The sequence below is a fragment of the Trichomycterus rosablanca genome, chromosome 4 (assembly GCF_030014385.1).
Source record: "Trichomycterus rosablanca isolate fTriRos1 chromosome 4, fTriRos1.hap1, whole genome shotgun sequence".
Taxonomy (NCBI): Eukaryota; Metazoa; Chordata; class Actinopteri; order Siluriformes; family Trichomycteridae; genus Trichomycterus; species Trichomycterus rosablanca.
The window spans coordinates 48,344,204-48,357,612 of NC_085991.1; the positions used below are offsets into that span (position 1 = coordinate 48,344,204).

General features: G+C 44.2%; 1 protein-coding gene across 1 annotated transcript in view; it reads left to right on the forward strand.

The window, feature by feature from the left end:
* cacna1eb (calcium channel, voltage-dependent, R type, alpha 1E subunit b) overlaps nucleotides 1–8,315 on the forward strand; it is a 114,871-nt gene extending 106,556 nt beyond the window's left edge. The window contains exons 39-45 of the mRNA XM_062994422.1: nucleotides 52–159; nucleotides 2,331–2,431; nucleotides 3,273–3,322; nucleotides 3,595–3,700; nucleotides 5,883–5,973; nucleotides 6,841–6,998; nucleotides 7,657–8,315. Coding sequence (XP_062850492.1) covers nucleotides 52–159; nucleotides 2,331–2,431; nucleotides 3,273–3,322; nucleotides 3,595–3,700; nucleotides 5,883–5,973; nucleotides 6,841–6,998; nucleotides 7,657–8,223 — 1,181 coding nt within the window. The 3' untranslated portion in view covers nucleotides 8,224–8,315. The remainder of the gene's footprint in view (nucleotides 1–51; nucleotides 160–2,330; nucleotides 2,432–3,272; nucleotides 3,323–3,594; nucleotides 3,701–5,882; nucleotides 5,974–6,840; nucleotides 6,999–7,656) is intronic.
* The last annotated feature ends 5,094 nt before the right edge of the window (nucleotides 8,316–13,409 follow it).

Here is a 13,409-nt window from a genome sequence, read left to right on the forward strand (position 1 = left end):
TGTGTTTTATGTGTATTAAAGAGATGATTTACACAATACACCTGCTTTCAGGAGGAGAAGATCGGGTCCAGATGGACAGCGAACTACAAAAGGAGATAAGCGTGATCTGGCCTCACCTCTCCCAGAAGACCTTGGACCTGCTGGTGCCAGTAAATAAAGGTGATGCCCAGGTGCCCGTTGCTTAGGCTGATAAGCACCGCAAGAACATTTGTTCAGTATATTCTATATGGACAAAAGTATTGGGACACACCTTCTAATTTTGTAATTCATGTGTTTCAGCCACAACAATTGCTACAAGTTTTAGCAACGCCGCTCAGGTGGCGCAGCGGTAAAAACACACGCATCGTATACATCGTATCAGATCTCAGCTCTGCCTGCCGGCTGGGCTGAGCAACCACATGAACAACGATTGGCCTGTTGTTCACATATGGGCGGGACTAAGCTGGATGGGGTCTCTCTGGGTGTGTTCGAAAACCTAGTGAGCTGCCTTGCTGTCTTACTGCCTACACAGGCAGCTGCCTCAGTAGAGAGGATTCTAATAAGTCATAAGTCATTGACTTATTGACTTATAAGGCAGGTTATTAGAACGCGCTACTTAGACAGCGATTCTATCCGGTTTCGCTTACTAAGCTAACACTTAGCATCTTGCCATTCAAACCAATGGGATGGGGTGGCGCAGCGCGCTAGCATGTCAACTAACATCTCCCCCCGTGTACCGAAAACGGTTAAATTCACTGTCAAGCCCGAATTTGCAAATAAAAACACTTGTGCAAGTTTATACAAGTTTATACAAATCAATAATAATTTATTTACGTTTAAAAATAACAGTTTCTCAGCACCAACCGCTATGTTTTTTAATTTTTCTGTGAGAGAAGAGCTGCCGCACTGAATGCTGGGATTGCCTTGATCGCTAAGGACGCTTCCAATTCTCACTCGTTCTTGAGTCAAAATAACATTGAAATTTTAAGATGCCTAACTAGACAGCTTATTAAGGCATCTAGGATTTCGAGCAGCCTCCTTCTCGGGAGCGCGCGCGTAGGATGACGTAAAATGCGTCTATGTAGAGAGAGAGCTAGCCTTTCGAACACACCCTCTCTCTCACGACCTCTGCTGGCTGATTGATGGCGCCTGCACAGAGATGAGAAAAGAGTGCTGTCAGGGTGTGTCTCTCCGTACACAACGCTGAGCTGCACTGCACTCGTCAAAGTGTAGGTGATAAGATGCACACGGCTGCTGCCCACGTGTCGGAGGGGGCGTGGGTTAGCTTCGTTCTCCTCAATCAGAGCCGGGATCGGCATTGGTGGAGAGGAAGCATGACGCAATCGGGCAATTGGACGAGCTAACGGGGAGAAAAAGGGAGAAAATGCAAGTTTAGCAACAGTTTAGGGAAGGGCCTTTTTTGTTCCAGCTCAAAGCAAGCTCTATTAAGACATGAAGAAAATCTCAGTTTATATAAATTTTATTGTCCTCAGCCCCACTAAACAGCTTGGAATGAACTGGAACATCAACTGTGGCTTTCTTGACCAACATCAGTGCCCAGCCATACAAATGTTTTTTGACTAAATGGGCACAAATTCCAGCAGTCTTGTGAGAAGTCTTCTTCAACGGCGGCTGTTATGAATCAGTGTCTCTATTCACAGTAATAAAGTATGTCAACCCACTACTGATGAGACCTGAGGATCAAGGGTTCAAATCTCGGCAGTGCCATCAGCCAGTCGGGCGTCTGCAGTGGACACGATTGGCTAATGTCTGTGGCGATGGGGGCGAGGAAGTGAACAGCCTAGCCATTGGGAGGTGCACTTGTCAGTGCTGCCTTAGCGCCAGTCCCAAGCCTTGATAGAAATAGGAGGGTTGTGTCAGAAAGGGGGGCGGCACAGTGGCTCAGTGAGTAGCACTGTCGCCTCACAGCAAGAAGGTCCTGTGTGGAGTTTGCATGTTCTCCCTGTGTCTGCGTGGGTTTCCTCCGGGAGCTCCGGTTTCCTCCCACAGTCCAAAAACATGCAGTCAGGTTAATTGGAGACACTGAATTGTCCTATAGGTGAATGGGTGTGTGTGTGTGTGTGTGTGTGTGTGTGTCTGCCCTGCGATGGACTGGCGCCCCATCCAAGGTGTTACTGTGTGCCATGCGCCCATTGAAAAGCTGGGATAGGCTCCAGCACCACCCACTGTAATAACAATATAAAAAGACCTTCCCCAAACTGTTGCTAGTTAGAAACATACAATGTATTTGTAAGTAATGTTTGTGGTTGAAATGCCTGAACTCAGTAATGTTGGGGTGTCCACATATCTTGTGCATTAGTGAGTGTTCATGTGTATGTTTCCTCTGATAGACACTGACATGACGGTGGGGAAGATCTACGCCTCCATGATGATCATGGATTACTTCAAACAGAGCAAAGCCAAGAAGCTGAAACAGCAGGCTGAAGCACAGGTACGTTTAACATTTAAACCACCTCAATGTCCATTTTATCCGCTCCACTTACCATATAGAAGTACAATTTCTACAATTACTGACTGTAGTCCATCTGTTTCTCTACATACAATGGCCAGGACCCCCACAGGACCACCACAGAGCAGGTATTATTTAGGTGGTGGATCATTCTCAGCACTGCAGTGACACTGACATGGTGCTGGTGTGTTAGTGTGTGTTGTGCTGGTATGAGTGGATCAGACACAGCAGCGCTGCTGGAGTTTTTAAATTCCGTGTCCACTCACTGTCCACTCTATTAGACACTCCTACCTAGTCGGTCCACCTTGTAGATGTAAAGTCAGAGACGATCGCTCATCTATTGCTGCTGTTTGAGTTGGTCATCTTCTAGACCTTCATCAGTGGTCACAGGTCGCTGCCCACAGGGCGCTGTTGGCTGGATATTTTAGGTTGGTGGACGATTCTCAGTCCAGCAGTGACAGTAAGGTGTTTAAAAACTCCAGCAGCGCTGCTGTGTCTGATCCACTCATACCAGCACAACACACACTAACACACCACCACCATGTCAGTGTCACTGCAGTGCTGAGAATAGTTCAACACCCAAATAATACCTGCTCTGTAGTGGTCCTGTGGGGGTCCTGACCATTGAAGAACAGGATGAAATGGGGCTAACAAAGCATGTAGAGAAACAGATGGACTACAGTCAGTAACTGTAGAACTACAAAGTGCTTCTATATGGTAAGTGGAGCTGATAAAATGGACAGTGAGTGTAGAAACAAGGAGGTGGTTTTAATGTTATGACTGAATGGTTTATAATGATGTGGTGTTGTTCTCTTCTCCACAGTTGAGCAGTCCTGCTCTTCCTCTCATATCCCACAGTGCAGGCTCAGCGCTGTAAGTAGATCCTTCATCTTATTCACATTCAGACACTAGTATTAGCAAAAACATTAAAAAAATAACACCGCAACCTTTAACAGGCCTTCTTCCGAAATAAAAATGCTCACTGTGGATGTATGTTTTCTAATGTGACTTATTGGTGGTACCCGGTGAAGCTGATGCTTGAGTAAATAGAGAATCACAGCATTACATGGAATAAAATGACATCTAATGAGATTAGTACAGTGTGTGTGTAGTGATTGTGTATTGTAATTTGTGCTCATCTGTAGGACCAGTGGTGGTTTTGTGGCTCTGAGCCCGATATCACCACAAGAGCTCCTGCTGCAGCCAGCAACACAACAGCAAGAAGATAATGAGGACTACCAAGTATCCATGGTGAGTGTCACCGACCTGGATAGATCACAATATAGAAAAATATAGAAAAATATAGAAAAATGCTCCTTTCACCAAATTGAATGAATGACTAAAACAGGTGACTGAACTATTCATCAGTAGATTATAAAGATAAATGAGATTAGATTAGATTCAACTTTATTGTCATTGTGCAAAGTAAACAAGTACAAAGCCAACGAAATGCAGCAGCATCTAACCAAAAGTGCAGGATAGAGATTATTTACAAATATTACAGGTAAAGGGCAGAAGTGACCAAATAAGTGAAATGAGGAGACATACTGTACGTTACGAATATTGTGTAATAATAAAGTGTTATAATCTTCTCATTAGGGTTAACTGGTGAGTGAAATGTGCAAAATCTTTATCATTAGTCTTCCAAATAAAAAATTGGAATTTTTATTAAGCAAGTAGGGCCAGGGTATTTTATTCGTTTTATTACAAAAGAGTCTGTGGCCCCATGTTTGCATATTTTTGTTTCTATTTTATTTATGCATTTTCTCCCAATTTATTGTAGTCAGTCTGTCTTCCACTGCTGGAGGTCCCCGATTGCATTCGAGGAGTGTATGTTGCTGCCTTCCTCTTTTCGCCCATGCACTCTGCACAGGTGGCTCTATCTGCTAATCAGGGATCTTCCACAGCATTTAAAGACCCCGCCCACATACTTCGATCATCCCGCCCTAGCAGACACGGTGGCCAATTAGTATCTGCTGCAGACACTGCCAATTAAGCCTGCTAGATGGCGCCCAGCCGACCGGTGGCAACACCGAGTTTCGAACCGAGGAATTCAGAATCTCGGCCCTGGTGTGCTAGCGGAATATCCTTCTGCGCCACTTGGGTGCGTTTGCATATTTTTTACTCAATCTGGCCCCCAACAAGAGAAATTTGGACACCCCTGACATCAGCAATTTGCACAGCAGGTATTGACAATCCACCCTCCATCCTCCCAGTGTGGCCCCATTGCAAGGGCTAAAATGTAACAAGATGGCACAGCGGAATATTCCGCTAACACACCAGCACCGAGTTTCTGAACTCCCAGGTTTAAGGCTCGGTGTCGCCACAGGTCGGCTGGGCGCCATCTGGCGGGCATAATTGGCAGTGCCTGCAGCAGATACTAATTGGCCACCGTATCTGCAGGGTGGGGGCCTGATTATATGTGGGTGGGTGGGTGGGTGGGTGGGTCTTCATACGCTGTGTAAGGACCCTGATTGGCAGAAGAGACGCCCGTGCAGGAAGCGTGGACGAGAAGAGGAGGGCTGTGCACGTGTAAAGAAGGCGTGGGCAGCGGCGTGCTCTTCTCGGATGCAAATCTGGAGTCTGTCAGCAGCGGAAGACAAATTGGATGTGCTAAATCGAGAGGAAAAATGGGGAGAAAATGCATTTTTTTTAAAAATGTAACAAGACCGGGGGCAGTTCCCTGAAACCATAAGAACGCTGAAATGCCACGTCAGCGGACCGAGCAATCCGGCATCACAGCTTTAAAGAAAAGCAAGCATGCAAACGAAGGGATGAGCTGCAATAAATAGGATAACTTCCACCTGGAGCAGATCAACACTTGTGAGGCGCAGGTGATTCAAGAGCGATTGACTGATCACACGATACTGAGCCTCCGTACCCCATCTGTCGGCCACACTAGGCCATGTAGAGGGACACAACTCCTAACGTGGAGCAGCTCTTAAACGCTTGACCCGTCCTTGCTCATGAACAACTGATCCTTTCATCAATGCTTTTTCTGTTCCTAGTTATAGAAGCATCACAAACATCCCAATCTCATATTGCCCCGTCCCAACTGTCTTTGCTTTAAATTAGACATTAAATTAGGAATTAGTGAATATTTACAAAAATCCAAACTCTTCAAAATGATCACTGGAATAAAATACAGTCATGTCAAAACTACCTTCATGTTGATGTTTAATGAGGGATTTTAATTATGAATTGACCAGGATTGACCAGGACCACCCTGAACGGGCCACTTATCTGTCTCAGTGCATCACATACTCTCATTTACATGTAAGGGAATTATCTACATGTTTAGAGCAGCTAGTCCACCTTCTGCATGTTTTAAGAGGATGAAATCAAGCCCAGACAGACTCAGTAACTAGGCCATGACAAAGGCGACACCTCTTTCAGTGTCACCAACATTTAACCACATATTGGTGTTGAACAGGGGGATGAACAGGAAATGAATGGATTATGGGAGGAGAAGAAGCCGCCCGAGCGTCTGTATAGACCACGCCACAAGAGTTATAAAGCAGCAGGTGGGTTGGCTGATTTCTTTTACTTTCTACATTTCCACAAAATGAATTCTCTTGTTTAAACAATTTATTTATTATTTGGTGCAGCTTCTATTCGTCAGCTGTCTATGAAATACACTATATGGCCAAAAGTATTTGGACACCTGACCATGAGCTTGTTGGACGTCCAAAGGGTAGTAAAACAGAGTGACCTCTGTGTGATCTGGGAATTTGTGCTCATTCAGTCAGAAGATGACAGCATGTGTATGGCTGGACACTGATGTTGGTCAAGAAAACCTCAGTTGATGTTACGGTTTATTCCGGAGCTGTTCAGTGGAGTTTCTTTAAACCGAACTTCTTTATGTCTTTATAGAGCTTGCTTTGTACACAGGGGCTCAGTCATGCTGGAACAGGAAAGGGCCTTCCCTAATCTGTTGCTGCAAAGTTGGAAAGCACATCATTTCTTTTATATAATTGCTTTATTACGTCTGTTAGCAATTGTTGTGGCTAGAACACAGTAATTAGAAGGGGTGTCCCAATACTTTTTGTCCATATAGTGTATGTATGCACATGAAAACTGCCTGTCCATTCAGAAAGATCCCTGTCTGGCATTAGCATTTGGAGCTTACTTGCAGCTAACTTGCTACAGCCAACTGTTTGATACAGCTAACTTTTTAAAGCTGTTAGCTACAGCTAACTTTGCTACAGTTAATTTTAGCTATAGATAACTTTGCTACAGTTAATTTTAGCTATAGATAACTTTGCTACAGTTAATTTTAGCTATAGATAACTTTGCTACAGCTAACTTCTGGTAAGATTCCTGAACTGGATGTAACTTTGATCATATAGAAATATCGACTGTAACCTCATTTTCTGTTTGTAATTCCTCAGTGTCCTACTCAGAGCACCAGGCAGAAAGAGAGCGCCGTCGGTCTAAGGAACAGCGCCACCTACTGTCACCAAAAACCCGCTTTGACTCAAATGAGATGAGTTCGAAGTCCTGCTCCCGTTCTCCCAGTGAAGAGAGGAGACATGATCGCAACCCCCAGGTAAACGATGTATGAGCAGATGTACAACAAATTTATGTGAAAATGCATCAATAAAATATTAAAAATGAAAGCAAGATGTTAAGCCCTGCCGCTCAGGTGGCGCAGCGGTAAAAGACACGCGCTGCAACCAGAGCTGGATTTCGAAGGAGCGTCGTTTCGAATCCAGCTCTGCCTTCACGGTCGAGGCTGGGCGGCTATGGACAACGATTGGCCTGTTGTCCGGGTGGGGGGCGGGACTTGAGACCGTACGGGATGCTCTCTCAGGAACGGGGCGGTCGCGCCCTCTGCTGGCTGGTTGGTGGCGCCTGTATGGAGACGGGAGGGGGTGTGGCGGAGTGTGTGATCCTCCGTGCACGGTACTCTGCCACGCTACACTCGTCGAGTGTGGGTGATAAGACGGTCGATTGGCTGTGCACGTTTTGGAGGAGGCGTGGAACGGCCTCGTCAGCCCCGATCAGGAGCAGGAATCCGCACTAATGAGAGGATGATAGATGGGACGAAATTGGACGTGCTAAATTTTTTTTTTTTTTTTTATAATAAAATAAAAAAATAAAAATAAAAAAAAAGATGTTAAGCCCTTCCCTAAATTGTTTTTCCCTTCGCTAAATTCCCTAAATTGTTAAGCCCTTCCCTAAATTGTTTTTCTGTGTTTGTACAGGGAAACAGCTCAGACAGTCCAGTCCCCTCCACCTCAGAGTCTAGCACCCCGAGTGGCAGGCGTCGTCTCTCTCAGACGCCCACCCACTCTCACCCGAACGTCTCCTACTCGCCCTTAGTGTGCCACACCCACCCTTCCTTACAGGCCGAAGACGAGGATGAGGAGGAGCAAAGGGCTACCCCCATTCTGGGCTGCTGCAGCAATGCCTTATGGGATGAAAATGCAGAAGAAGTAGAAGTCAGAGTGGAGGAAGAAGAAGCAGACATGGAGCAAATGGAAGAGGACGAGTTCGTGGGTTCGAGTGTACGCCGTTACCCCTCTGAACCCTACCTCGCCCTGCAGGAGGGGGAGCACAGCCCCGATTCCTCCGGCCCCGTGGAGACTCTGACGTTCGAGGCGGCTGTGGCGACCAGCCTGGGTCGCTCCAACACCATCACTGCGTCGGTGCGCACCAGAGCACGGCTCGGCTGGCACGTCCCGAACGGGCACTTTCGCAAACGCCTGGCGCAGAGCGTCTCCCTCGCCGGCGGTGAAGCTCTCAGTGACACGGAGGATGATAAATACTGAGTACCGGGAGTTTGGAAGTAGGACTCGGACGCTGAGATTGGCGACAGCAGCACCAGAGCTGCGCTGTTCGATAAACTGTTCGTGTTGAAATTAAGGAGCGCTACGATTTTCAACTTTTTTAACATTTAAGCAGCCGTCTTGTCTCGTTTCTAACCGAAATAAAAGTTTCAAGAGAAACTCTGTACATTTGCAATCCAGACTAAAGAGCTTCGTCGTCTGTGGAAGATCATGAATGAAATTGTTGAAATTTATACTCGCAAATGCTGATCTTTTATCTTTTGCACCATCAATAGTGTCAGTGGATGCAGGCTATGTGTTGCTGATTGAATCTAAGACAATGCAGTTCAGTTCTGGCACATTTTGTGTATCTACAGACCACGCTTACTTGATCTGAAGACACAACCCATGTCGAAAACTTGCAATGACTTTTTTTGTAAGCTCATATATCAGCTCAAGAATCTATTCCATACAGTTGAAGTCAAAAGTCTACATAGACTTGTAATGGTAGACATTCACCGATCAGCCATAACATTAAAACTACACACATTGTCCATTTTATCAGCTCCACTTAACATATAGAAGCACTTTGTAGTTCTACAATTACTGACTGTAGTCCATCTGTTTCTCTGCATGCTTTGTTAGGACTCTCCCAGGACCACTACAGAGCAGGTATTATTTGGGTGGTGGATCATTCTCAGCACTGCAGTGACAATTACATGGTGGTGGTGTGTTAGTGTGTGTTGTGCTGGTATGAGTGGATCAGACACTGTCACTGCTGGACGGAATAGTCCACCAACCAAAAATTTCCAGCCAACAGCGCCCTGTGGGCAACGTCCTGTGACCACTGATGAAGGTCTTGAAGATGACCGACTCAAACAGCAGCAATAGATGAGCGATCGTCTCTGACTTTACATCTACAAGGTGGACCGACTAGGTAGGAGTGTCTAATAGAGTGGACAGTGAGTGGACACGGTATTTAAAAACTCCAGCAGCGCTGCTGTGTCTGATCCACTCATACCAGCACAACACACAGTAACACACCACCACCATGTCAGTGTCACTGCAGTGCTGAGAATCATCCACCACCTAAATAATACCTGCTCTGTGGTGGTCCTCTGGGGGTCCTGACCATTGAAGAACAGGGTGAAAGCAGGTTAAAAAAGCATGCAGAGAAACAGATGGACTACAGTCAGTCATTGTAGAACTACAAAGTGCTTCTATATGGTAAGTGGAGCTGATAAAATGGACAGTGAGTGTAGAAACAAGGAGGTGGTTTTAATGTTAGGGCTGATCGGTGTACGTGCATGTAATAACAGTCTTATGCTTTAATTATATCTGTGAATGAATGATTAGAATGTCTATTCTTTTGTCTAATGTTCTTCTATAGTTATGAGACAGGTTGCACCTTGCTACTGAATGCAGATGTAGCCCCAGACCTGCAGGAATGAAAATAATTAACCTAATGCTTGACAAGGGTAGAAAAACACTGTGGCTTAAAAGCTACAAACAAAAAGGAAACAATCACAAAAAAAACAGCAGCACACAACTGAGAAACTGGACATAACAAGTACAGTGCAGAACTGAGGACTGGGCGCTCAGGTGTCGCAGTTGTAAAACACGACAGCAAGCACACCAGAGCTGACATCTTGAACTTGTTGTTTAAAATCTCGGCTCTGCTACCCGGCAGGCTGGGCGCCTAAGCGAACAACAATTGGAGGGACCTCATAACTGATGCAATTACGACCCCTGCTGGCTGATTGATGGTGCCTGCACAGAGACGAGGGATAATGTGGATCAGGGTGTGTCTCTCAATACACAAAGCTGATTTACAAACGAACTCGCCTCGTGCAAGTGACAAGATGCAGTCGGTACTGCACATGTGTCGGAGGGGGCGTGTGTCAGTCTCGGGTCTCCTCAGTCAGGATTGGAGGTCAGCATTGGTTGAGGGGAAGTGTAATGCAATCAGGGTAATTGGACATGACCAAATTAGGAGGAAAACTGGGGGAGGAATGCAAAAAAAAAAGAACTGAGAACTGGTTGTCATAGTATGATTACTCAGTTCTTAAATAAAAAATGGAAAGATTGAGAACCCTTAAAACAAGCTGTAGAGAGCAAAAGCGGTAAGCCCACTATCATTAACCAGCTGGCGCAGCCCCCGCCTTGCATGGCTCCACCTCATGGGACCATTCCAGAAAAGGGGGCGTCACAACACCTCTGGGGCAGCTTGCTCATCCAGGGTGGTTCCAAACATGACACCCCAATACAGTTTGGGGGTGTTATGCAACGTATACTTGCATTCCATGCCAGCATAAAACTGGATAGGATTAAGCCCGGCATCACAGTTTTACTGAGAAAAGCAGAGTTGCCAGACGGAGGAGCTGGCAAGTCTGAAAGGGAGAAACCGTGATGTATAGACACTCCCACCTGGAGCGAATTAATGCTGAATGAGGTGCAGTTGACTGTCAATTAAAAGGAACTGTCACATCAATCATCTGCACCTCCATGTTCCCTCTGTCTACCAAACATGACAAAGCAGAAGGACACAACTTCAAAGACGATTGTGGGTTTTCTAAAAAATATGAAATTAAATAATGGATCAGTAATTTGGGGGTGTGGAACAGGGATGTGGCCTCCTAATTCCTCATTAATAATCATAACTGACTATGGCTAATAGTCAGAACACGGAGGTGGGAGTGGGAGTGTCTATACATCATGGTTTCTCCCTTTCAGATTTACCAGCTCCTCTGTCTGTTTGTGGGACAGTGGTAGCCTAGTGGGTCGAGCTTTGGGCTATCAACCGGAAGATTGGCGGTTCAAATCCAGGCTCCGCTATGCAGCCATTGTTGCGTCCTTGAGCAAGGCCCTTAACACTGTCTGCTACATGGGCACCATGCGATGTCTGACCCTGCGCTCTGACCCCAGCTTCAAAACAAACTGGGATATGCGAAGAAAGAATTGCATTGTACTGTACATCTGTATATGTATATATGACAAATAAAGTATATCTTACAAATAAAGGATATCTTACAAATAAAGGATATCTTCTCTGATCTAGGGCTAGGTTAACTGGGTTTTTTGACTAAGACACAAGCATTACAGTGGGAACATCTAAAAAACTCTCATCAACACCCACCAAAACTGGTTTTAAATTGGCCAAATCATGCTAAAGTTAACTCCTGACCAGTACTAAAAAATCATGCCAGTAAACTAACACATTTGGTTAAAACTCACTAATTTTGCCAAGGTAAGTGGCTATGATCCAACCACAGTTGTACCAGAACCTTGTTAATGGCTGTAAAAAGTGTCTGATTAAGGAAAAAGGAGTTAAGAGACGTATTGTATAATCCATAGGTCTGAAGATATGTGGACACACCCCAGTTATTAAGTTCAGGTGTTTTAAAAGTCCATAAAAACCTTTAAGATAAACTAGAATGTTCTTAACCAGTATTAGTGACCAGACCTCACACTGCAAAATCTTGTGAAAAACATAAATAAATATGAACATTTTTGTTTGTGTTTTGGTGTTAATTCGTTCACAGCACCCACAGTTTAGAAATGTTTCGAACTCCGAGACCCTGAGACTGTTGTGATTTGTTCCTCACAAGTGTATGTACATTTCTGACCTCAGCTGTACATCTATTTGCAGTGTTGCATTAATTTTGATTTCTTAACATTTGTACAATCTGAGAAAATAAAGGAAAGCAAATGACAGTGAATGGTTTCTGGTGTTTGTTGTGGCAAATAGTCTGTGTACCTTGTTTCTGTACACTGGTTCTGCCTTTGAGGTCCAGACTTTTCATTATTATTATTAAGATTATTAAACAAAACAACGTTATAAGTATTGACACTTAATTTAGCAACTTCCATCTGTAAGGAATCTAAAAGCTCATCTCCTTACAGGATTACTTTAAATTCTCCAGGCTTTTGCTTTCCTGATAACAGTTTAACTCACAGCTTTCTAATCGTGTTTAAGACATGGAACTATGATGACCATGGCAGTTCCATCAGACCATTTTGTCTGGATTATGGGTCATTTTGTCTGTTTTCAAAAACATCCTGGTCCAAAACCACAAGAATACCCTGGACGGGGCACTGTCCCCCACCTTAGACATAGCCAAACATGTCACTGTAGATGCCCGGCCAGCAGAGAGCACAGCCGAGATTCAAACCCAGATCCCAGCAGTGGTGGTGGGTTAGCATAATAGACTGCCACAGTACCCAAACATTATTGTGGTTAAGTGAAGCTAACTGAACGCTGAGTTGCACTCCACTCTGTGTTGTGCCAAAACATCCTTCCCCGTGATAAAATCGCAGTAACGCACGGTCTCTCGTGGCTTTAGGGTTGCCAACCGTCCCGTAAAATATGAAATCGTTCCTTATTTGGAAACAAAACGTGATGTTCCGCATTGAACTGATATGGAACGCGCTTTATTCCATATTTTTATCAATGGGAGAGAAATGCTGCAGATTAGACTGAGACTTCCACACTGGAAGAAGCTGAACTACAGCAAAATTACCCTAAGAAGAAATCTAGTTTGGTTAACTAAAATTACTTTGTGGAAGAAAATATCAAACTGACAGTGTACATGTGATATGAAATTCTAACAAAATATAATACAAAAAAGTAACATGCCAGCAAAAGATGCCACACAGTTGAGTTTATTTCAAACAGTGCCCACTGTAATACATCAACTAAACAAGATTAAAAAAAAAAAAAGTATTTATGAAAAAGTGTGAGAAATGTTCAGCATCATTTTCTATAATACCAGGTCTGTTTTATTTATTTATTTTAAGTGAAATTTGCAATAGTTTGCACTATTGGGAAAAATGTTACGTGATGTTCTTCATGTTGTTTTGCTTAAAATATGGTTCTGATTTATTATTATAAAAAATAAAAATAACATATGTTAAACAGCCTATATTAAACATTTTGATAATGTTCCTATGATGCTGTAAGACCCGTTATATTTTTTTATAGGTGTAAACATCCACCAAAGCAACCCCCACCCTATGCCTTCCGCCAATCCTTATTTCCATTTCTGAAAGTTGGCAACCCTACGCGGCTTATTGCTTTATTTTAAACCTGTGATGTTTTTAGCATGAACCAATGCACGTCATTTCATTTTTTTCTGTACACTTTAGTATACAGCGAAATGACAATAAAGTAAATCTTGAATCTTCTTGAA